This window comes from Fringilla coelebs, assembly GCF_963513975.1.
Source record: "Fringilla coelebs genome assembly, chromosome: 3".
NCBI classification, from domain to species: domain Eukaryota; kingdom Metazoa; phylum Chordata; class Aves; order Passeriformes; family Fringillidae; genus Fringilla; species Fringilla coelebs.
Window position 1 is genome coordinate 15177084 of NC_140030.1, and position 23847 is coordinate 15200930.

At 43.4% G+C, this 23847-nt stretch overlaps 1 protein-coding gene across 4 annotated transcripts; it reads right to left on the bottom strand.

The window, feature by feature from the left end:
- Positions 1–1033: 1033 nt before the first annotated feature.
- Positions 1034–20007, bottom strand: ATP6V1C2 (ATPase H+ transporting V1 subunit C2). 4 transcript variants are annotated; one of them, XM_084202229.1, is made up of 14 exons: positions 19928–20007; positions 18846–19063; positions 17626–17693; positions 12287–12372; positions 11689–11718; positions 8114–8208; positions 7312–7403; positions 5615–5713; positions 4498–4566; positions 3480–3572; positions 2992–3085; positions 2585–2682; positions 2033–2162; positions 1034–1239 (listed from the first exon to the last, which is right to left on the bottom strand). In XM_084202229.1, the coding sequence occupies exons 2-14, from the start codon at positions 18972–18974 to the stop codon at positions 1144–1146; spliced, it is 1179 nt and encodes a 392-aa protein (XP_084058355.1). In that variant the 5' UTR covers positions 18975–19063; positions 19928–20007; the 3' UTR covers positions 1034–1143. The 4 variants fall into 4 exon arrangements, with proteins under 4 accessions (XP_084058355.1, XP_084058356.1, XP_084058357.1 ...); XM_084202230.1 differs by having other exon boundaries at positions 18846–19004; positions 19928–19979; XM_084202231.1 differs by lacking the exon at positions 11689–11718.
- Between the last annotated feature and the right edge of the window lie 3840 nt (positions 20008–23847).

Genomic DNA, 23847 nt, shown 5'->3' on the forward strand with positions numbered 1-23847 from the left:
TCCTATTCCTTCTCAGGGGCTTTCTCTTTATGCCAGGCTTCATAAGATCATTAAAACAATGGAAGTGGGGTTGCTGCTGCAATGAGAGATGCTGGGAGCTGTTGGTCTTTCCCCTGGATTAGTGATGAAGCTAATCTGTGTTTTAGGGCGTAAGGATTTCCAGGTGCTAACAGAAAACCACCTTGGTGCTGTCTTCAGCAAATAAAGTAGTATTTCTTCACTTCCCATCTGGCATTGTTTTGATCTGAAATTGCTGTTTCCTTTGGAAGGGGAATCAGGACTGTGAATAGGGATGTTTACTGCTGCTTTTTTAGTAAAAATACTATTATTTTATTGCTCTCCATGTCTTGTATATTGGTGTCTAGTGAAGTGACCCTGATGTGATCAGCTTGTTTATAAATCAGGAATGAAAGAGCTGAAAGATTCCCCTTCTTTCAAGGAAATAACATAATATGGATATTTGTCATCTGGTGTCTGTAAGAGATTGCCCGTAGCTCATCCCCGTGAAAGGCAGAGTCAGAACCGTGGGCACCCAGCAGTAACTGCTGATTCTGTGCAGATGTGCTCTAACTCTTAAACCATCCCAGCAGATGAGCTGTATTGGAACTGTTCTAACTGAAATATCTTTGCAAAAACTAAACTCATGAGTACTTGGGACTGTAAGTCATATTATGATAAGTTCTACAACACTTTTGAGGATCTTTCCTCTTAGGCTTTTGGGTTTTTTGGTTAAATTAAAGGAACTTTGGGCTTTGCTCTGATGCTTTCTACTTTTCTGTTTGGATTTTTTTTTAAGTTTGCTTTGTTAGAAAAAGAGGACTGTATACACCTAGTAGATCCATTAGCCACCATACTTTTTAAATTGTTTTATTTCAAGTCCAGTAGATATTCCATCTTTGTAATTTACCAAAAAAATAAATACTACCATAGTACCTCTGCCTCTGAAATATGTTTTTGTAAAACTATGAATAAGAGATAACTTTTATTGTAGTCACTTTAAAAATTACTAGAAGTGGTAGGAAGATCATCCTGTTACAGTATCTACAGTATCTGCATTTTAATTTGACTTTCAGCAGCTAAATATTGTCTTACAGTAACATGACAGTCTTGAAAATTAATAGACGAAGCTTGAGCGATTCTTCTTTAACTGCAGTCAAGAAGACTGAGGTCAATCTTGAAATAGACATAAGGATAATATTCTTGATTGCTCAGTTGTAACCCAGGGATGTCCATGCCAGGCTGCAAAAGGAAGTAACGGCTTTAGTACCAGTAAACATGCGCAGCTCCAAGCTCCAGGGGATTGCTTTTGTGCTCCTTTCCCACAGATGCAATGGAGCTTTGTATGTGCCATGCTTAAGGTGGGGAATTCATCTCTGAGAATCTGCTATGCTTCTTGTTTCGGGTTGCCTAATGTAATTAGCATTGAGAATTCATATCTATGCTGTTATGAACTTGTAGCATTTTTGTGTGCATCATCTCTCTCCTCCCTTCATGCAGTGGGGGACCCATGCTTGCTGGTTTTGGGCTGTTTTGAAGGCCTGCTACCTCATTTATTGCTTTAGCCTAAATTGGTTTGAATTGTAATTCAAGATATGGGGAAGAAGAAAGCAAGTACTGCTGCTTGTTGAAGGCCTAGGTTATTTGTGACAGCCTTTTACAGGGGACAGAGGTGTGACAGTCCTAGGTTTTAGTTCTAAATTAACTTTTCTTGCTTGTGTTGATCTGAATGTTTGTAGTAGATTTTAAGCTTTTTATATAGGCGAACAGCCATAATTGAGGAGACCTATTTTGTTCTGGTAGCTGTAAACATCAGATGCTTCAACAGAAAATATAAGCAATTTCTCTGCATCTACATCATAATCTGAGCCTACCCTAATCCAGTCTGTAACCAGCTGGGATTAGAGCTGCATCCAGGACTCCTATCATTGCAAGATGTGAGCAGATGCATGCTCTAACCCCAGGACAGCGGAAGTGTTCATTCAGCTAAGCTGAGAGAAGCTACAGCATGTGCTCTTGCAGTCCAAATACATACATCCATTATACTTGCTGCTGCAACTTCATCCAGATGTTTGAAGACCACATTCAGGACGTCTCTCAGGCGCTTCACAGACTTCCTGTTTGGCTGCAGCAGCATTGCTTGGAAATTCACAGGGAGGCCATACCTCGGAACACAACATACCTGATCATCTGCTGGGAAGGGCCACAGCTGTCTGCTCGAGCCCTTCTCCCTCCTCAGCCTCCAGGCATGCCCACTGGTGGTGTGTTGCAGAAACAACTCTGCCTCCTTATTGGAAATTATTTTCTTTTTGAAGCCAAAAGTCAACTAAACAGCATCTTTCTGTTTTCCCCTTCCCTATAAGTACCCCCAAAAGATCGTTTTTCATCATATTTGTCTGTCACTTTTATTTGTGGACCTCTGTATTGTCTGCTGTGAGCTTCTGGAATGGTGTGTGTAAGGCACACACCTTAAGCAAGACAAAACAAGGTGTGTAAGGGTTCCTCCCACAAAGGAACTGCACCAGGAAGAAGAGCTGTACATTTTGACTTCCCCAGGAATCTCTGCCTGCACTCTGTGTTTACTCACCTCAGGACAGATTCAACAAAAACTCTCAGGGCTTTCACATGAATCCAAGCCACAAATGCTTCACTGAAGTTCACCTTCAGCCAGCGCAGTAAAGGGCCCTGTGAGACCAGAACAGTGCTGTAATGCTCTCACTGAGTGAAGAAGCTCCATAGCCAACACTGTCACTGAGGCCATCATGGGCTGCTGGGATAGTTCCCAGACAGCCTGATAGTGGCTCCCAGTCTATCAGAAACTCAGGTGACCTTGGCCAAATTGTTATGCTTTTTCCCATGCCTCAGTTTTATGGGCTAAATGGAGCTCACCAGAGACAGTTGGAACCATAAAGCCATTTCTGAGAGAGGTGTTTAGCCATCCTGGTAGCAAAGGCTGCCACTACGTGGGCCACCAACTCACAAGGTGCTACTTACATATTGTTGTTTCTTGTCAGAAGCTAATTTCATCAGCTCTTCCTTTTCACATTTCAGTTCCTTCTCATCATAATAAAATTCTCGAACCATGAACCTACAAATGAATGACATTTGCTCTCACAAGCCTTAGTCCAGGCAATGTGTACACTCATTTCTTTTTTCTGAGGAGAAGCAAGTGTGGGAAGTTGCTAGCCATTTAACAAGTTAAAGTGTGTGGAGGGTAGGAGTTGAAATCACCCCCAGAAAGCCAGCAGAATGAGAGCAAGAAAGGGCAATTCCAGGATCTGTAACTTGGAGCTTAAAGAACAGGATCATTGATTCTGCTACCACAGCTCCTTCCCACCCTGCCTTCTCAGTGGCTTTAGGACCAACAGAAACACAAGCAGTCCTAAAATTAGTGATGGATTCAGCCTGCTGCACACACAACACACCTCACCTGATCCTCATCTCTTGCTAGCCTGCCCTGCCCAGCACTCAGGGCTTCTTACCTGTTCTCCCTGGCTTTGGCCTTAAAGTCATCCATCACTTTTCTAAACAGGGTCACAGTGAAGAGTCCTCCCTCTGCATCCTCAGCAATCATTCTGTGGGAGGGAAAGCCACTGCTGTGATTTGACATGGCAAATCCCTCATGCCTTTTTTACCTACCTCATCTTCCCCTTTTGCAATTCTTTCTATTTTCATTTATGATACTGAACAACACCCTGCTTTTTGAAAACTTCTGTGACAGAAATAGGGAACAATTACTTTACTTGCACTGGCTACTCTATCTCAATGTAAAACTCAATTGGTTAATTCCTGAGTCCACTGTAATACACACACATTCTGCCTGCCTGATTTTTCTGTGTTTCCTGATAACATTCCCTCACATTTACATGCACTTGTGTTTTTGTGACAGGCATTAGACAAGACAGCTTGTTTCTTTCTGTATGCTTTCCACCTTCTGCATTTCAGGTAATACCATGGTCAGCTCTGGACTGGATTTCATAGTCTGCATGAGCTGAGCAATGGAATATTTAAGTCCTAGGAAAGATTTTTTTACCCAAGGTGAAAGGATGAGTTAATATGGCTTTTGATAGTGCAAATGACAGTATGCTGAATTATTCTATGCTACAACAGGAAGCAATTAAAAATGCAGATTTAGTGTTTCATCTTTTTATAAAGTACTTTCCATAAAGCTCTATATGATTGCATATGTCTGAACTATACCTCAATTAATGTAATAAATTGCCTGTTTTACACAAAAACAAGCAACAGCCTGGTTGAAAGTAAAAAGAAATAGATTACTGGAAAAGGGAAGCTAATTGTAAAAAAAAAATGACCTTTTTTTCTTTCATCTGTACTTTCCTTTAACAAACTAATTTCTATTTGAATTGCAAATACATTAATGTGGAGCCTATGCATTTAGACTAGTGATTTCCTCTAGGATCCACCAGTTTGAGGGGCTCAAACAAGACATTCAGGGGATCTCTGAAACAAACACAGAGCTTAATTTGGAATTTCACTTACTTGGTGGAGCGAGGTACTACCATATCTGAGAGTGATTCATAGGTCTTCTGCCACTGTACATAGCTTGACCTTTGAGCAACACAAAACAAAGCACAGTAAATAAATACTATATACTGGAAAGCAAATGTTATATATGTAGTTAATTAACCTAATAACTTCAGGTAGAAGGGTTGAACTCTTTGTGCTTGGTTATGTCATTAAAATACATTAAGGCTCTCCTATCCTTTCCTCTCCTAGTCACCAGCTGAGGAGATGCTTCCCTCAATGCTACAGCCTCAGTCTTCACTTTGGATCTTGGCTTGAGGAAGGGTCACTATCAGGAAACTGATGGTGGGAAGAAGGTGGCATATACTTCCAGGCTGCCACACAGTGTCCTCTGCTCCAGGACCCCTGCACAAGCTGCTCTGGTCCATGGGTAGGTGTGCTACATCTGCTGAGTGCAACCCCAGAGCTGATCTGGTGCTAGACTGCACTCATGGTGAATCCCAGCTGTGTGAGAAAGGAAACAAGGGTATGGTAGGAGTTTGCAAAGAGAGAAGTCTCTTTTTAGTGTGAATAAACTCACATAATGAAGTCAACAAACTTAGCTTTTTGCAACCTGTTTCTCAGAGACAGAAGAGTGATGGTGCTGTATGTGTGTTGGGACAGGGCTATATGGAGAGGAAAAGTTTTGTGTAGGGCTCTGAGGAGAACACAGAGAACACTTCCCCATTGTTAGCAGTCATCCTATGTATGGCCACTTTCAATGGCATAGCCAGCAGAGAGAGATTGTGAGTTGAACAGGTCTAATTCCTTTTAGAAACTGGCTATGCTGCAGTAAAAATCTGGGTTTCTTTCAGCTCATATTATTCCTATCAGGAGACTCAGAACCCACTCGTAACCACGAAGAACCCTCAGGCCAATTGTCCTGCTCCAGCTTTGGCGCAGTCTTTGTCTCCCTCTTTTGTGCTAGCACTACTCTTGGCAGAAATTATTCTTTCTTCTTTGCTAAGGGCTCCACCTGTGTCCACCAGTAGGACTCATGAGCTGCCCCAACGTGATCAGGTGTCACCTGGTTGTGGTGCTTAGGCCTGGGACTCAGTACCACCCGGGGTGTGTGCACACACTGCTGCCTTACTTTGGCACCACGACAAGCAGCGTGATAAGATACTCGGAATTCAGAACAAAGTCTTCTTTGTGCACAATGTCTGCCAGAGTCCGGGTCAGCAGATTTCCCCTATGGTGAAGAAGACAAAGTAAAAGTAACAGTAGCAGGAACTCATCAGTGGAACATTGGAGGCATTGTGCTGTGGGTGGAGATACTAATTTATACTGGGGGAGAAGAAGGCTCAGAAGGAGGCGGCTAAAGGACACAGCTACACTTCTTAAATGGCTGTTTTGTTATTTTTACTGCAACTAAAAGAATCAAAAAGTAACTAATACTAAAGGACACAATATTGGTGACTAGCAGGAGGCCAGTTTATGCATTTTATGTAAAACACACCATTCTGCTGCTATTGTTTTTACAGTAAGGGTGTAAATACTTGGGAAGTGCACACATGTTCCCAGTCATCACTGCATCTTGTGGGAAGCACCTGCTCCCTCAGGAAGCCTGTGGAGCTGCTTGTGTGACTGTGCTGCAGGCAGAGTGAGCCATGTATGCACAGACCTAAGCCATCACAGCAACCTGGCATTCCTGGACTGGACCAGCACACTGAGACACCTCCTGCTGAACGGCAGCGAGGGCAGCAGTCTCATGCACAGGTGGGACCTGCAGGAGGTTTCCAGGAGGTCTCCACACACTAAGCCCACCTGATCACATTAATTCCTGGGACATGTAGATAGCCAAGGCTGGAAAGCACTAGGTGTGAAGAGGAGCTGCCCTCCCTGTCGCTGGGCAGGAGTGAAGAAGGACCTAAACTAGTAGTTTTGGGTTTGAGGTTCACTGGGCCAGTCTAAATATCAACTAACTGGCTGATAACTTCTTAGATGTTTGTTCAACCCAAGTTATCTGGCCCTGGTGGACACCAGAGTTGACAGCATTTAAAGATGGATGGAATGATGACAAGGAAGATTGTCCCTGGCCATGAGGTCTCCATTCTTCTCCCTCCTCACATTGCTGGAGCCCTGGCCAGCAGGCTGCCAGCTCGGCTGGCTGCAGTGTCAGGCAGCCACCTGTGCCCTGTGCCCAATCCTGAGTAGGAACAGTGGCACTTATGAGCATGTGTTGGGTGAGGGCTTGCACAGCTTTACTATTTACTGGATTTTACCATTCCCCCCAGTGAAATCCCAGAAAAAACCCAGGTATCAGCACTGACATAGTCAAAGACCATAAGCAGATGAAGACAGAAGAGAGAACATTTGGGAAGCCTGAACAGTGCATTACCTGAACCAACAGAGGGAAAAACAGAAAACAAAAATATAAGTGGGATGCTAGTGAGGTGCAGGATTCAGCAAGACAGAGCTGTTTCCTATGGGAGCTTTGCAAATGCTGTTCAGAACATAGGGCACAGCTCCATGTGGCAAAGGAATCCACCAGTTGACACAGCTCATCTTATTTCTGACTCTCTGAAGTCCCATCAGAGCAAAACAGTTGACTTTTTCCTAGACTGCCTGCTCACAATGTCAGTAAAATCCTATTAGGAACTTCAGTCTCCCTGAGCTTATTTTGAGATATGCTGACCACACCAACTACCATCTGTTCTCACAGGGCCTCTAAATGCTCAGCATGTCCCAAAGCTGGAAAAGTTGTTCCCACCAGAACACAGCAATGGGTGTGACCACACACTGCCTGCATTTCAGCCAGCAGCAGCATCCCCAGTGCAAAATACTTACATAGTTTTCTTCTCCAGGCTTTGCAAATTTCCTTTAATGTTGTTGTACGCAGCTGACCGGGTCTTCAGGTCTGTTTCTATTTGAGTCACTTGCTAAACCAAAGTGAAAAAAGGGAGTCAGTGCAGTGCCTGAGGCCTTGTTCTCACCTCTGTCCCACAACTACCACCTTAACACAGAGACACAGCTGCCAGCTCCCCTAAAACCACCGGCCTGTGGCCAAGAGAGACCCAGGGTCAGAGCTCCCCTGGGGCAAAGGCCTCTGCAGAAGTAGGGTTCAGTCAGCTGTTGCTGTTGGTATGCTGGAGCTGTACCTCCAAGGGACAAGTTCAGGGTTTTATTTGTTACCTACATTGAACAACTACACATCATGCCTTTCTGAATTAACTGACAGTGTAAATAATTCATTCAGCCTGAAGGCTTTTGATTTAATGTCAGACTAACAATTTCATGAGAAACACCCCCAAAGTGGAGAATAATATGGCACTATATGAAAAAAAAAAAGAAAATTACAATGGAGAGCATTAAAGTGCAGAAGACATATTAAACACATCAATGTACTCTAGTGGATCTGATAAAGTGCCACATACTTACAGACTGGATAGGTTTCAATATATGTATCATTACTATTGCAGTAGAAATTAAAATAATATCAACTTTTTCAGTACAAAATGTGTGCTTTTGAGCTTGTTCCTGCCCAAACCAAAGGCAAATCCCTCCTCTCCCACCATGAGAGGAGGGATCACAACCAGCCAAAAGACATGCTTCCCCATGCTGACATCTTAACATCTGGAGTACAATTTACCTTTGCTAATGCTTCTGATATATTCTTCAGTGGCTGCTTTATGGGGTATTTGGCCATGTCCCACTCAAACCGTGTCAAGTAGCTAATTAGGTCAACTGAAAGTACAAAGAGATGCATGAAAGCAGATAGTGCACCAGATGGCAGGTCAAGCTTTGGGGAGTAGTCCCCAGCTATAGCTTAGGCATAGCTTTGATTAACTTTAGAGCATTAACCAGAAGCCCACTTCTTCATTCTTATAGAGATTTTATCTAGATCAAATATGCACAGATCCTATGCCCAATCTAATCAACTTCCTAAACATCCCCAAAATTGAAAAGTTAAACCAAAAATCTTTTCTTCATTACACCTAACAGTACAGAAAAAGTGTAAAATTATCTGTATCAGTGGGACACAGCAGTGTACAGCTACTCTTCTTCACAGTAAAAACAGTTTTGTGTAATCTTAATCTAGATTTCTGCAATATGCCTGAATTTAATCTCAGCAACAGCTATCAGAAAAATACTTTGTGCCCAGGATCAGCAGTAATATTCAGGGTTGCTGAGAGCTTGATCAAAGGTACTAAGACCGTAGCAGATGTCATTTCTCTGTGATTCAGTCAAGTGCTCACTAGAAATCAAACAAATGCAGGTGGGATGAGGAATTCCTCATTGATTTTGCACACAGAGGTCCCCATTTCACACAAAGCTAGAGACATTTATATAATAGCTAAATCCAGTCACAGCATCCAAGAACAGAAATTCACAGCAAAGACCTGTGCATGCAACCCCCAAAACAAAGCACCCTTGGACCACAGGGACCCATGGCATCTTTCCAGAATGAAGAGGAAATGAACACATACAACACCCAGCTCCTAGAACAAGATTTTTTTCATTTCACTGTTTGAAGATCAAGGGCTCTTAATGTTAGGAAACATTAAGGCTTAGTACATTACTGTACCAAATAAAGAATTCTCCAGCAGCTCATGAAATCAAACAGTTTCAGTGTCTGAGTCCTGAGAGTCTTTGGATGATGAACTCACCACTACATAGAGTTCTTGCAGACCTTTCTAGGATGGGGTAAAGTCATGCATCCTGCCACAACGAGAAGGGCTGGGACTGCCCCTCAGAAAGTTAGTGAGACAAGGGGAAGGCAGCAGGCAGGGTCTCAAGGTCTAGATAAGGAGGCCAGAAGCACTGTCACCTAAAGGGTAGGCTTCCTTTTTGACCAGGAGGGTAGTTATGAAGAATATCTGGGAAGTTGCTCTAAGGTGATAGGGAGCAAAACAAGCTCAAGGTGCCAAGTAAAAGGACATGCATGCTGGGGCCCTTCAGTGTTCTTTGCTGCCTTGTTCAGAGAGTGAATTCAGTCCCACAGCAAGGTCTGAGCATAATTTCTTATGATCTGGACTTTGAGGTTTAGGGGAAAACTTTTTGAACCAAGATTCACGAGAAGGAATGTGAAAAACTGTGTAATTGCCATACTAACAAGCTGAGGGTACTCTGCAGTCTCATGTGATACTGAATACCCTTGGCAGGAGAGCACTATCCTTTCCATGGGCTTCTCTCACCCCACAACAGAGTCAGTTTACCCTATTAGATTTCCAAAGCATGGAAAATCTTAGGTTAGGAGAAATAGGCTTCTTAGCAAGAGATAAACTGCCTGGAAGGCAGAGAGCACTTGCCATGGCAGTGTTCTTCCCCTCTTGCAAAACTACAGCTGTGTCAATGTCCCCCACATTCAATGGTCAAGAGTCATAGGGCAAAGATCCAACCTTCCTGCTAATATCCCATCAGGAATGAGCAAATTCTCCTGCACAGGGAGGGTGTAGAAAAGGGGCAAAACTGCAGAAGACTGGGAGAGCTATGACACAGCTGCTGCATGCATAGTTCTCCATTGATGCTTGCTCATGATCTCTGTGGAGAAGGCAGAGAGGTCAAAAATACTTCAGCAACAAAGTTCACACAGCATTTTCAGCACAGGGTACACAACACAAGGATTTCACCCTGCAGCCTCTCCTCTAAGCTCATGTGCTTAGGCTTTGCAGACACAGGCTCTTTAAAGACGGACACTGACCGATTTATAGCTGATGAGATATAAAAGTTCCCTAAAGAGCCTCACATGTCCTTTCTATCCTCACATTCCTTGAATCTCAGCAGCATCCAAATGTTGGGCAGTTGAGCACAGCAGGAGTTCTCAGCCCAGTTTTTCAAGCTCACTCCTGAGTGAGTTTGCCACTGCTAGCTGGCACTGGTGCAGGTTAGTTAAGCAGGCTGATCTTGGGGATGGCACAAACTACTGTGAACACACTAGCAGAGCTGTGTTTAAAATGCCAAGCAGCCCCAGCACCCTGATGCTCCTGGAATGGCATCCCTCATTTATGGAACTTGTTGAGTCACTTCTAAAAGGCTTCACACAGCTGCCCACCCAGGAGAGATGATTCTCTCTCCAGCCCACAGCTGCCCAGGGAACCCACAGCCTGCATGTCTCGTAATGTAACTTACACACCAGCTCTAAAACACAATGTTAAATACTTCCTCTCCAAAACACTCAATTCTTCAAAATTGTTATGCTTCCCATTTTGCTTTGTTTTGGGCTCACTATAAAGAATGGTTCTACCACTCACCAAATTTTTAAATTCATTTAGGTTTAACATTTCCAAAAATGGAAGAGAATTTGGTGTGAATCTTTGAAGAAAAGCTTTACTTACATTTCAAGAAAGGTTGTTTATGCTGTTATGATATATTAAAAGTTTCTATATTACACAAGCACACATTTCCCTCTATAAGAGGAAAATTTGCATGTGGCTGCTTTCAACTGTTGGCCACTGGAAAAAGGATGTCTCTGTGTGTGTGTGTGTGCAAGTTCATGTAACTAAAAGTGCTGTATTTTTTACTATTTTGCATATTTTTTCCTAAAAATCTAGCAAAAAACTTTTAGATACACAGCCATGACCAAACTGCTCTTGGGGTAATATACAAGTGAGCTAAAGTCAGCACTACTTAAAACCATCTTGGGATGGTTGAATAGTATGAAACAGGACTGTGCAACAAGCAATCATGTCTTACAATTTTGTTTCTGATTTCACACCCTTGAGGAAGTCTTCAACTTTATAGTTCTTTTACTAATCAGAAAGGGAAGAAGGAAGAATTAGTCCAGTAAAGTTGCTGATGTTTATGAAGACTGGCACTGGAATATATTAGGGGAATCCTCATATACTAAAGCTGACTTCATTTTTTAAGATGCAGTCAGTAATCTTAAAAAGGTTAATGTCCTAATTCAATATGATTTGTTTGGATGACCAAACCCAGACAGAGGAAATTAGTAACACATGCAAGTAATTTCCATATCCTTCTAAAAAAACACATGCAGAGCTGATAGGGAAAAAATGGTGTAAAAAGGGGAAACAAAGGAAATTAACGAAACCTGTTGTTTCTCAAGTCATAGGGATATCGTGATCAAGCTACGAGGTTGTTACTTGAGAAATCCATCGTAACCTGATCACTGTATCTCTACAACCAGACCAAGACTTGTGTCTAGCACTAATATACACAAATGCATGCATGTAACAACACCACAACCATCAGTCCTCAACATACTTTGGAGACATTTCATTTTATCCTTTAGCCCTGAAACACAGTAAATGGGATTATTGCATTTCTCGAACAGTTGCACCCATCAAGCACCAGTTTTATATCATTTAAGGACATTGCTAAAAGAACTTCCTCCCCATCCTTTATTAATACAGTACAACATTGCAGACAAAGGGAGATGGAGTGTACGCTCTTAGTTTATCCAAAAGCATCATGCTGTAAGTCTGTAATCAGGATGCATACCACATCCAATTTTGTTGTATTTTTCCAGAATAGCTGGGGAATGCAAATTCCTGACAGATCACTGTCTGCTGTCACACAACCATACAGAATGAGATTTAGGTGTCCTTAAGAAATCAAGCCCAGGCAGGGCACAGGAGTGTGCTAAGTCATGTTAGGAGTGAACAAGGATGTCTCTACTTTCATCTTCACTCCAAAGTTAGCTTCTACTGAGAAAAATGGGAGCAGGCTAGACATGTTCTTATAAAATGTTGCTGATGGCTGTCCTTTCTGAAGTGTGAGGGTTTCAATTCCACATATTCACATTCTGAAGCGAGCAAAAGCAGCATCGATGCATTTAAACCCCCACATTCACAGCACCTACCTCCATTGGCCAGAAGATTTTCCTGGACTTTGTCTTTTGAGTCCTCCATAACTTCTCCTATGTACTGGGCTATTTTCTTTATTACGCTTAAGTGTAACAAAAGAAACTTTGTTAGTGAAGAAACAAAATTATTTAAAAACAGTTTCACAGTGATCTGATAAACACAGAAATGCCCAAACAAAACACTTCTGAAGCAAGGCAGGTTAATTTGCAATTCAAATGATAATAAAAAATCTAGGACACAATGCAGAACTAAATGTCTTGCCTCTAAATACACTGATCTCTGCAGAAACATAGGTAATGTCATTTTGCCTGTGCTCTGGACTTACAGAATATCAAAATTCAGTCTTCTGTACACTCATTATATGCATAGCAGAAACCAGAAAGCAAGAAAGGCAAGAAACTCATGTTTAAAACCCTCAAGGTGATGAAGGCAAAGGAGGCTACATATAGACACTGACTAAAGACCTGTTCCATAGGATGCTAAAGATATTGTTAGGGCTCACTGAGAAAAGGTTCTCAGAAAACAGCAGTGTTATCTTGCTTGATGGGGAACTTATTCCTTTTCTTTACAGGACTCTTTCTCTCATCTCTTTAAGCATGGTGGACAAGACACTCCTTTAAGGTGTAGGAGAGCTAGATTCAAATCCTTCTGCCCAGTTCAGAGTAGTGATTTGTACAGAGACCCTCCTAGAGAACACAGTCTCCACTGTGCCACTTATTCTTTGCTCATTTTAAAAAATGGATTAATCAAGTCCCTCTAGCAGTAGTTCCCCCTGTCTCTAGTCAAACTACCTGTCTCATACAGGCTGCAAGACTTTCTGGTTGTTTAAGTATCCTTCTGCACTCGTAAATATTCAAAAAAATTTGGCCTGCAGTTTCCTAACTGTCCTAGGTTGACTACACCTTCTATAAAACCCTGCAGCTACAAGGCTACTGCCTGACCATTAAATTGGCAGAGAAACAAAGTGGACATAATCCTTGGCCTTGTGATAGGGAGTGTAACAGCAGGCTTCATTTCTGCTTCATTTCTCTTTCTTTCCTTACTAAGAGGAGACTACAGCTGCAGATGAGCTGGAGACTGAAAGGGCCTCTACGGTGTTTGGACATTGTGTAACCTGATTGGACAATGTGGTGTTGTGACCAGTCCTGCGGTTTTCATGAGCAGAAAAGGGACTTTGGGCCAGGTATATATACCAGGAAAGTGTCAAAGAAGAGGATTTTTCTTTCATGTGCTGCAAAGCAGTTGCATCTATCTTTGTTACCATGAGGAAACTTCAGAGTCTTGGGAAAGGTTTTCCAGTCCTGTGACAGATAGGAAAAGTCTGAGATTGCTGATGCTGCCAAGAATGCAGTACTTAAAATTTATGCTGTTTGGGGTCAATTCAGTCTGAAGAAGAGAAGATCTTGTGACTTCAATATATAAAGGGCTCCTATAAGAAAGTTGGACAGAGGCTTTTTACCAGTGCCTATAGTGACAGGACAAGAGAAAACAGTTTTAAACTAAGAGAAGATTTAGACTGGACATAAAGAAATTCTTTACTGTGAGCGTGATGAGGCACTGGCACAGGCTGCCTAGAGAAGTTGTGGATGCCCAGTCCCTGGAAGCATTCAAGGCCAGGTTGGGTAGGGGCTTGAGCAACCTGGTTTAATGAAAGATTTTCCTGCCCATGGCAGGGGGTTGGAACTAGAGGATTTTTTAAGTACCCTTTCAACCCAAATAATTCTTCTCATGACCCTAGACAGATGTAGTTCAGAGTGCCTGTAGGAGGAATCCATACCACTGTGCTCCAGTTCACAACCCCTTCTCAGAGCTGCTGCAGTATTTCACCACCTGGCTGCAGCCCCATAGGGCCCAGAAGCAGCTGAGGGTTGTTAGAGTACAGCACATCTTGCCCACACTCAGGCTGGGGGGGGTTGAGGGATCCAGACAGAGGTTCCCTGACAACTGCAACCTTGCCAAGCACTTCTACAAATTTCAGCTTGTAGATAGAGCTGGTTTTTGTCTCCTTCACAATGCTCAATGAGCCCAAAGAACTTGTAACAAAACAGCAGTTGGTAAAACCAGCGTAGCAGGAGGCTAAAGACATTATGGAGAAAGCAGTTCACAGGGACATGCATAAACCAGGAGTTTCTCCAAAGGGCCTGAGCTGCTTTCATTACTCTTGAGTGCATCTGGTGGCTGACTGACAGGTGGGAGACAGCTCTGGCCTCTCTCCATGCATACAGAGGGTGGGACAGGTGTGTGCTCTCATGCACCTGACAGTCCTACCTGCCCAAGCAAGGCTTGGCTCCCTTCCCACCCACACATCCCATGGTCCCTGCAGCAGGATACAGCCACACTGTGTGTAACACACTGTGCCAGAGGAATGTTCTCCAGTCCTGCCTTAGCCTCTGTGCCTTGCATTGCATCCTGTGAAAAGCAAGTGGGATTCACTCACCCAATATCTTTCCCATGCAAAAACAGAATCTATCCCCTCCACACCACTCACGTCTGGGGCAAATGACAGGAATCACACCCCTAGAGGAGCCCCACTGACTACACTGACATCCAACAATGGACAGTTTTCACAGCCAAGTATCAGATCTCTGCCTTAAGATAAGATGAATCCCATCTTGAGCAAATATCATGATCAAATGATGCATTATAAAAAGAGAGAGTTTTAGCAAAACTGCTTCAAGAAGTAGTAATAAAAATCTGTCAAGGCAGTAACTCCATTTAACCTACTATTATGTCTCAACACTCTGATGTTTTGCTTCTGCAATGGCTGCAATGCCATTAGCTTCCAAAAAAAAGTCTAACAGTCTTTAAATGGTACTGAGAAAGAAAGGGTGCTACCCCCCAGGCCTCCAAAACACTGCAGGGAGCAGAAATCCTACCACCTGAGGCACTCCCAGGTATGCCACTGACTGAGGACCAGAGAGAGCCCCTGGGTAAGAGTGACCCAGGAAACTGTCAGCTTTTGAGAGAGCTCCATGCTACCACAGGATGACATGGAAAAACACTCCTCCTCCCTGTGTAAATAAATAATAAAAGTATGTGGAAACAATAGCTCCTGCAAACTCTTGCCCCTTCTCTGCTGTCCTGGCAGGAGGCAGTGCTGACAGGTTTGCACTGCCTGGCTTTACTGGCAGCTGTGTTTATCCAGCAACAGTTCAGCAGGCAGCTCTTTCACAGGACCAGGAACATAAATGCTCAGGTCATCTGAACAGGCTTGTAACCCTTTGGATGCCATTCACTTCAACCAAGTGCGAGTGCTTGGCATTTTAACACTTCAATCACAATTTAGACATAAAACCTGAGGCATTTATTTAATGCAAAATGCTTTTGTATGTCCTTGTGGGACTCAGTCTGCTAATACCTTTGATTATTGTCATTCTCTGTTACTACTCTAATGCATTTTTTCTTATTTTTCAAAACATCTTTCTTATTTTTAAATCTCGTTGATCTTTCCTGGTTACCTATCTTGACAGGCAAATGAGACAAACAGGAAGAGTCCTTGCCTCAGCAGATTACAGTGGATGGGCCTCACTGACACTTTTGCTCCATGTCCCTAGAGCACATCAGAGGGAAGAGTCATTATTGGCATTAAAAGGACAATTAATGGAGTAAAGTGGTGTTCAGCTTGAACAAGCAGCTGTATCGTGCTGGCAAGTAAAGACAAAGACAACAGAAGCCAGTGAGCCTAAGGAGCTCCTACTGACATTTCACTTCTAACTGCCCTCCATGATTTTACATGGATTCTGCACTCAGATTTTCAGAACTCTTAATGCTTCACAAAAGCTGGGAATTAGTTATGCCTTTCTGAAATATCAGTTCCGATGATTTCTGGCAGCCCTCAAACCCAGATCACACAGCTGCTTCCTATCTGCTACCCTGACTAGAGACACAGAATAACAGAATATTCTGAGTTGGAAGAGATCCACAAGGATCATCAAACACTTTCCATTAGAACACATGGCAGGTATGGGCACTGTCTCTCCCCAAATTTGCCCCCCTTTCCACTTTCTCAAGAATCTCTACAATTGAAGAAGAAGCTGGAACATGTTACAAAGAATATGGGACAGTATTTTTGTCAGAGTCACAATGGAGATGGTTTTGTTGATAAATTAAGTTGCTCTGTCTTGCTTAAAGTCATGAAGAAGCAGTATGGTTTAGTTTTAGGTAGTTCTGTGAGGAGCAGAGTGTTGGACTCAATGGTGATGGGTCCATTTCAACTCCAGATATGAATCATATCTATGATTCTCAAAGATCAATCTTGTGTGCAACCCAGAATTATCATATGCAATCATTCTAATACAACCCTTGTGCAGCACTAGGAAAATCAGGAAACAAAAATGCTACAGAGAAATGTACTATAGCAGACCAACTTTCACCTAAACTACCTAGCACAGATGCAAACAGTTTATATCAGGGTATCTGTATATCTTTGCAACTGCCACACAAATATCTATGGAAGGATTGAGCATATTTAGACAAGAAAATGTTTATCAGTCTGGACTGGGAAAAAAAAGGCAAAAAGACACGGAGCTAATGCATGTGTCTGTGACCAAAACTAGGTAAGCTGCCTATAAAAAGTAGAACAAAGCAGAAAAAAACAGCAGCTATACCTTCACTACCTCAAAGTCTACCTTGTGCCATGAAGTATCTTAAAACCTGTTATTTTCTTTTCTTGCTGTACTACATTATTCTTTTGTATGCCCAGGTCAGTTTGTCCCAAAAGGCAAACTTGGTAATTGTCATCAAGGAGATCATGTGAGTCTTTACTTAAGAAGGTTTGATGCAATATGAGTCAATATTCTGGTTTTTAAGGAGTTTAAAAGCCTGAGAGGGAGCAGTCTGGACTTTATTCAAAAGAATATAATCATTAGAAGTCCTCTGTCTGGTTGAAAAGGGATAGAAGGTTCAATAGAAATATTCTGTCAAAACAAGATCAGGGAGGGCTTCACATTCTCTAAATGTTGCTTTATCAAGTTTCTGGATGAGGTGGGAAGGATGTTCTTTAAAATAAAAACAAAAGCACAAAACAAAATAACCCCACAACCCACCATTTAAAGCAGTTTCCTTATGAGAAACAGCATCCCTAGCACTGCCACTCGACTGGATTGCTGTGCTGACAAAGCAACAATGGATATAATTCAGCTAAATTTTAAGGAATGATCCTTTCTTTGTGATAACTCCATGACAATCAACACAAGGGTTAAACAAAGCCTATCCACTTTAGTCCAGTTGTAGTCCAGGCTGAACTGAGTCAGACCAAGGGGAACACAAGGACATACCATCCCATAAAAACAATGTCTGTTTCTCATTTGTAGGTGGTAAATAAGATCTATTTTACCTTTCAGCAAAGGTATCAAGTTTTCCCAACTCATCTGACAGACCAACAAGAGCATCCAGTGTCCCCACCTGTGCAAAAGACGAGAATTAGGTGAAAGATGCACAACTCTGTCTAAGGCTTTTGTTAGCAGAGCCTTAAGGAGACTGACTTGTCCTTAGTACATGTGAATTTAACAGTTTGGCAGAACCTTATTTACTTGGTGGAAAATAGTAGCAATTCCTTTACCCAAGAACTAGGGCATAAAAAGCCTTTTCCAATAAAGGAAAAAAGTATGCGTAACCTCAAGATTACACATCAGTGTCTTTCTTCCTGTTTTCACTTCGTCCTCTATCATCAAGCTGCATAGAGTAGTCTTTAACCAGACAAAATAGTGACTGGAAATGCACACATACAAATAATGCACACATTCAAACAAGTCAGATGTACTAAGAGAACAAAGGGAATCAGCACTTATTCAAAAGGGGCTGTCTGTCTGTGTTCTCTGTTATTACCAAAGCAAGTCTCTCACAAAGCCATTTCTGACCAACATCTGCTTTTTGAATCACTGTCAGTCATAACCCCATATTTATGGTATTGCAGCATATTGCCAAACCTTTTCTTGTAATGTTGCCAGCTCAACATTATGTAGGGTCAATCTAAGGGAGAAGAAACAAATTTTATGTAGAACAAATAGAATGCGGATGGGCATCTTCAGATACTCCAAATGCTTTACTTCCTTCAACATAAGCAGACTCTCACCACCACCAGTGGGGTAAGGTCCACAGATGATAAAAATAAGGTCCATGGATGATAAAAATCTTATCAATTTCAGGTGTGCACACAAAAAAGGAACACTCTTTTCTCTATCAGTAGTCTTGCTGCCATGGCTGTGGATAGTCAGCTGCTCCCTTTGCATTAGCAATCCAAGATGTACCATGCTGTATGACTTTGATGACTAGGAGCACATTGTACATGGAATGCAATAGATCAGCTATTTTACATCTCACTCATGCTTACTCCTTATACATCTACCCTTCCAATGTGAAGCTCAGCTTCAAGAACAATGACTTATTTCTCTCTGAAAAATTTTCAGTTGACTGAACAGAACTCATCCCCCAACCACAGGCTCCTTCTACTCTCTGCATGTTATCCCAAATAATAAATCCCATATTTATTCCAAAAGTCTTTAGCCCTGGCTAGCGCTGCTGTTTTGCCCATACACAAACGCCTTCCTCACTTACCTTTAAGTCTGGAATATGGAATTTACTGTTGCTGGACAGGTTGGATTTAGATGTCACAGTGTTCATTCTCTCCCATGCCTGCAGATTTGTTTTGTCTCCTGGGGCAGAAATTAACCAGAACTCCGACATGATCTAATATTTTCCCTTCACTGCTGGTCACTGTAGAAACCCAAAGCAGGTAAGTGGCTAAAAGAGCACCACACAAAATGCGTCCTTCCCTAAGAACAGAAAGAGTTAGGACAGATCACTGATTTCTTTTCTTCAGAGACACCAGGAGAGTGAGTCAGTTGTGCGTCTCAGGCTGAAATGGAACATGACCTTCTCCAGAATGTCACGGAAAGAGTGTGGCTGTTCCTTCCTTCTCAGGATTGTTCCATCCAGTTTCTGCATGAAGAAATGAAGCTTCCTCCTCCCCTTTTCCCTCCCACCCTGTTCCATTTGCCTTGCGCTTTAAGTTCAGTGCCTATTGGGGAGCTTGGGGGTTTCATCAAATCACCCAAAAGTAATAAAGAATTTTTGCTTGATAAATATTCTCTCTCAAATTGTTAGACATTTGCAAGGAAAAATGAAAGCAAGACCTCTGCTGAACATAGAGGCTGCAAAAGATGCCACTGGCAAGACAGAATATTGCTCTCCTCTGTGTTTTTTCTTCCTAGGCTCGATAGGAAGGAGCTGGAGGAAGACAAGCCCTGGAGTACAGGGACGGTATCGGCAGAGCCACACAGATGGAACAGTGGCGACAGCAGAGGGACAACTACTGTGGCGCGAAGCAAAGAGATGAGGGTAGGTGAGCGAGCAGCTGGCACCACACCGCAATCCTCCGTTCCTTCCCGAGCTCCCGCGGAGCATCCCCGCCACACGGCCTCGCTCCCAGGTGCGCGGGACAGGGCGGGTGCGGCACTCACCCCTCGGCACCCGCGGCGGGCCCCGCCGTCCCCGAGCGCTGCCAGCGCGGCTGGGAGAAGCTGCTGGGGCTCGGCGGGGCATTGCCCGCTGCTTTACTAGCCCGCTGCGTCTCCTGCCCGCTGCTTTACCAGGCCGCGGCTTTATCTGCCCGCTGCCTCTCCTGCCCGCTGCTTTACCTGCCCCTGCCGTGCCTGCGGGCGCCGCTCCCCGTGCCCGCGCCGCTCCCGGCGGCTCCCGGCGCGGCCGTGCCCGGAGCAGCGGCCGGGCAGGGTCGGGGCGGAGCGCAGCGAGGCGCGGGGCGGCCGCCGCATGCACGGGTGGGTGCAAGGGGGCCAGGGCTCCCTCCCGGAGCACAGGGGGCTGCCGCGCCTGGTGCCCTGAAAGCTCTGACTAGGGCAGCTTTGCATCTCCTCGCTGTCTTTTAAACTGGAGAAAATAATGCAGAAGCCATTTGTTTTTATTAAACACTGACTACCTTCAGCAAGTCTGAAGCTTTTGGAATAATTAAAGACTTCTAGGAAACTCTTGTTTCCGGGACTTCCCTAAGTGCTTCATTTAACAAATATGTGGCGCAAGAGTCTGCACAGTAACGATGCTTGATGCTTACGTTCCTGGTGGTGCTTCTTTCATGTGCAGCTGTGGCTTTTAGTCCTTAGCAAATCTTGAGCTTGTCTTACATTGCCTTAAGCTTGGTTAACACATTGGGAGTATTTCACAAGTTGTGTGGAATGATGTTCTCCAGGCATTTCTAATCCAGGCATGCTCTGAAGGTAACAAGTGTCTAAACACTCGGTACCTGCCTCTGAGAGGCATCTCTGCAAGAGGAAGTCGAGCCCCCTCACTGGGGGGTGTGGACTCCAGTACTTAGGAGTACCTGTCATACTTCGGCAATCTCAGCTATGACTGGGGGCTTATTTTCTTCCAAAAATGGTGTATTTTTAACTCATGTTTCTCTATAACAAAGGTAAATGAGGCCCCTACAAGAAATTAAACAGAAGGATGCTCTTGGTTTTCCACGTGACCTGTCATAAACTGAGAGGGTTTGAGATGCTGGGGGCAGGCAGGTCTGGTCATGCCCAGCAACAGAGCTCTTAACACTTCCAAGAATGAAGACCCCTAAAAGATTTAAGTGTCTTCAGGACTAGGAAGCAGCAGCTGATGCAAAGCATCCTGAATGATGCCATGTAAATAATGCTTTAGGTAGCTAACATGTAGGTCAAGGTCTTAGACCCTAAATGTATAGATTCTTTAGGTTAGCCAAGGATTCATCTTCCTTTACTTCTCTTTAACATTTTTAGTGATATATAAAAAAGCAATACATGTGTGGAGGAGGGGAGTCTCTACTGAAAGCGCTCCAGAAAAAGATACTGAGAAGATTTGTAGCTGAAATAACCATTTTATAGGGATTTTTTTTTTGCTTGGGTTTTTTTTCCTTTCTAGGCTAGTTAAACATTCAGTTCTCATAACTGCTATGATTCTAATTCTTTTCAATCATGGTGCCCCCTAGGGCATGACAAAGGGTTTTCAGAAGTTATGGGAAAAAATGAACATATTGATCTATGAGATGTGATTATTGTCTAATCCTTCTTTAATGTTTGTTTCCTTAGACTATACATTTTAATAATGAAAACATACTTAAATGATGTTTAAGTATCTACATCATATATATCTTTACCCACAGTTTACAGGTCTGAAAGGTACAGTAGACCTGATCACCTAGATAAGGCAGTTCTTTCCCATCACAAACCAAGAACAGTTTTAACTGGATCCTTGTCGCAGTCTCAAGCTGTAGAAATGCTTTGCATAATTAATTTTAGAAATGTTACTTTCTCATAATCTCCTTAAATTTAGAATCATGTAAGTTGAAACTAATGCTAACAGATGAGAAACTTTTCTCCTCTGCAGTGGTGCTAGATTTTGGGAAAGTTTTTCTGTACACATGCTTGTTATAACAAATAAGGTACAATCCAAGCCATAGGGTTGTTGGATTTCTGGACTCTACAATATACACTACTTAATTCTTGAACATTTTTATAGCAGGAATGCCATGTTTTTTCCCCTTCATATATCTTTTTTACTATTATTAAAGTGAAATGTTTTGTGCTACTTATTGTTTTAAAAGAAAATTAAGATGAAAAGAAACAAGAACGACATTACTGTCTAAACAATGCCCTGTTGAATGTTTTCCATTATAATATTTTCTTGGTTTACTGTGACTTTTCAATTTTTTTTCTTTTTACCCCATTACATATTTTTAGGCTGGATGAGGCAGCAGTGGAGGGGAAGGAGCAGGCAGCACATGCTGTGGGACAAGGATCGGGCTGCAGTTTGGTGGTAACACAGCTTTGCCAGCTCATTTCCTTGGCTGGCCCTGCACGTGGTGCCATGTGATCTCAGAGCTGTCTAATTCCCTCATGATCACCACGTGTCTTTCTGCTCCCTTTGATCCACCAAAGCAGTGAACTTTTCTGTGACTTTGCCTCTCTCAGTATTTGTGAGGACTTCTTCAGGTGCCAGACCGAGGGAGCAAAACCCTGCCTCCAGACAATCATTAATGGTATTGAAATACCCTACTTGAAGTATATCCCAAGACAATTTTCTCCACCAGATAACCATAATTAATTACCTAGGCAATTATGACACTGACACTACAAGGAAAGCGGCTATCGCCATCCTACACCTCTAGGAATTCTTTGTGGGCTCAGACATCAGATGCTGCTGAATGCCTTTTGAGATGCCCTGGAATATCCTCTTGGGCCTTCAAGCTGCTGTTCTAGGACAACACAGGTCTTCTGCACACTCCAAGTCACATTAACCAACCCCCCATGGATGTCTGGGATTCCTTACAATGCCCAGAATTGTGGATAAGTGAATTCAACAATTCAGCTTTAAATGTCAATTAACAGCTCATGGTGCTCTAATCAGACAGTGGAACCTGATCAAACTCACCCCACAGAAGACATCCAGTGGCTGCTGCATCACACTCCTCACGCTTAATTAACTGCATTTACCAGGGATGAGATTCAGCTGCCTGAGCTTCTAGTGCCACCAGAGGTGTCCCTGCACATCCTGCCTGCAGATTACACTGCAGAAGGGCTTGGATTTTCCATAGGTCTTGTGTCAGTCCTGTCCAGGTGCCCTGGATACCATATGACATCTCAGATGTCACTAGACAACCTACATATAAGCAAGTATAGTCTTAGGTTTCTGAAGTGGGATCTTAAACACCTAGCTTAAACTTACAGGTACCTAACTTTAGGTGTCCCCATCTCCCAGGAATCTCAGCTCTAACACCCTTTAATACAACTCCAAATAGAGCTCTTTTTAATCATGATATTGGTATCATCGTTGTTGTGATACGCCATTCAGGGAACACCATGCATAAGACTTATTTGAAACTGCTCAGTTTGCTTCAGTGCCTGAGTGATGTATGCATCGTTAAAAATTTAGTTGCGATTTTCATTGTTTCTTCAACATGCATATGGACTAGATATACATTATTTCAGTCCTTGGTTTTGGTCCTGTAAATTGGAACAAGAATGGCTGGAATTCTGGATACTGGTTTTCTTTTTTTTTTTTCAACAGCGATGCTACAAAGCAATAAAAATGTGTTTTTCTACGGTTGCTGGCAAAGTTCTGATCAGCAAATCCTGGACTCACTGTTTTCCATGGCTAACGGGCACGGTTTGCCACAGGGTCAGAAAATTAACCTCCTCCACCAAGGCTGCAGGAAGAACTCCCGCCTTCCTGAGTTCACATGAAGACCATCGGGAATGATGCCACAGCCTGCCTGATGAACACTCCTGACGGGCAGACAGGCTCTTTGTGTCCGGGCCCTGCGGAGACGGCTCACGGCCGCCCCAGCTCCTGCCCTCGCCCCCATCCCGACTCCCGGCAGCGCCGGGACCGTGGGCAGCGCCCAGGGACGAGGCGGCAGCGGAGCCGCTTCGCTGAGAGCTGCGGAGCTAGCGGACCTCGCTGTCCCGCGGGCTTGCTCTGCCTGCCCCGCTCTCCCCGGCGTGAGGCGGAGGCAGAGCCGCGGTGGCGGGCCGCCCTCCCCGCCGGGCCCCGCACGCCGCCGGCTGAGGCCGAGCTG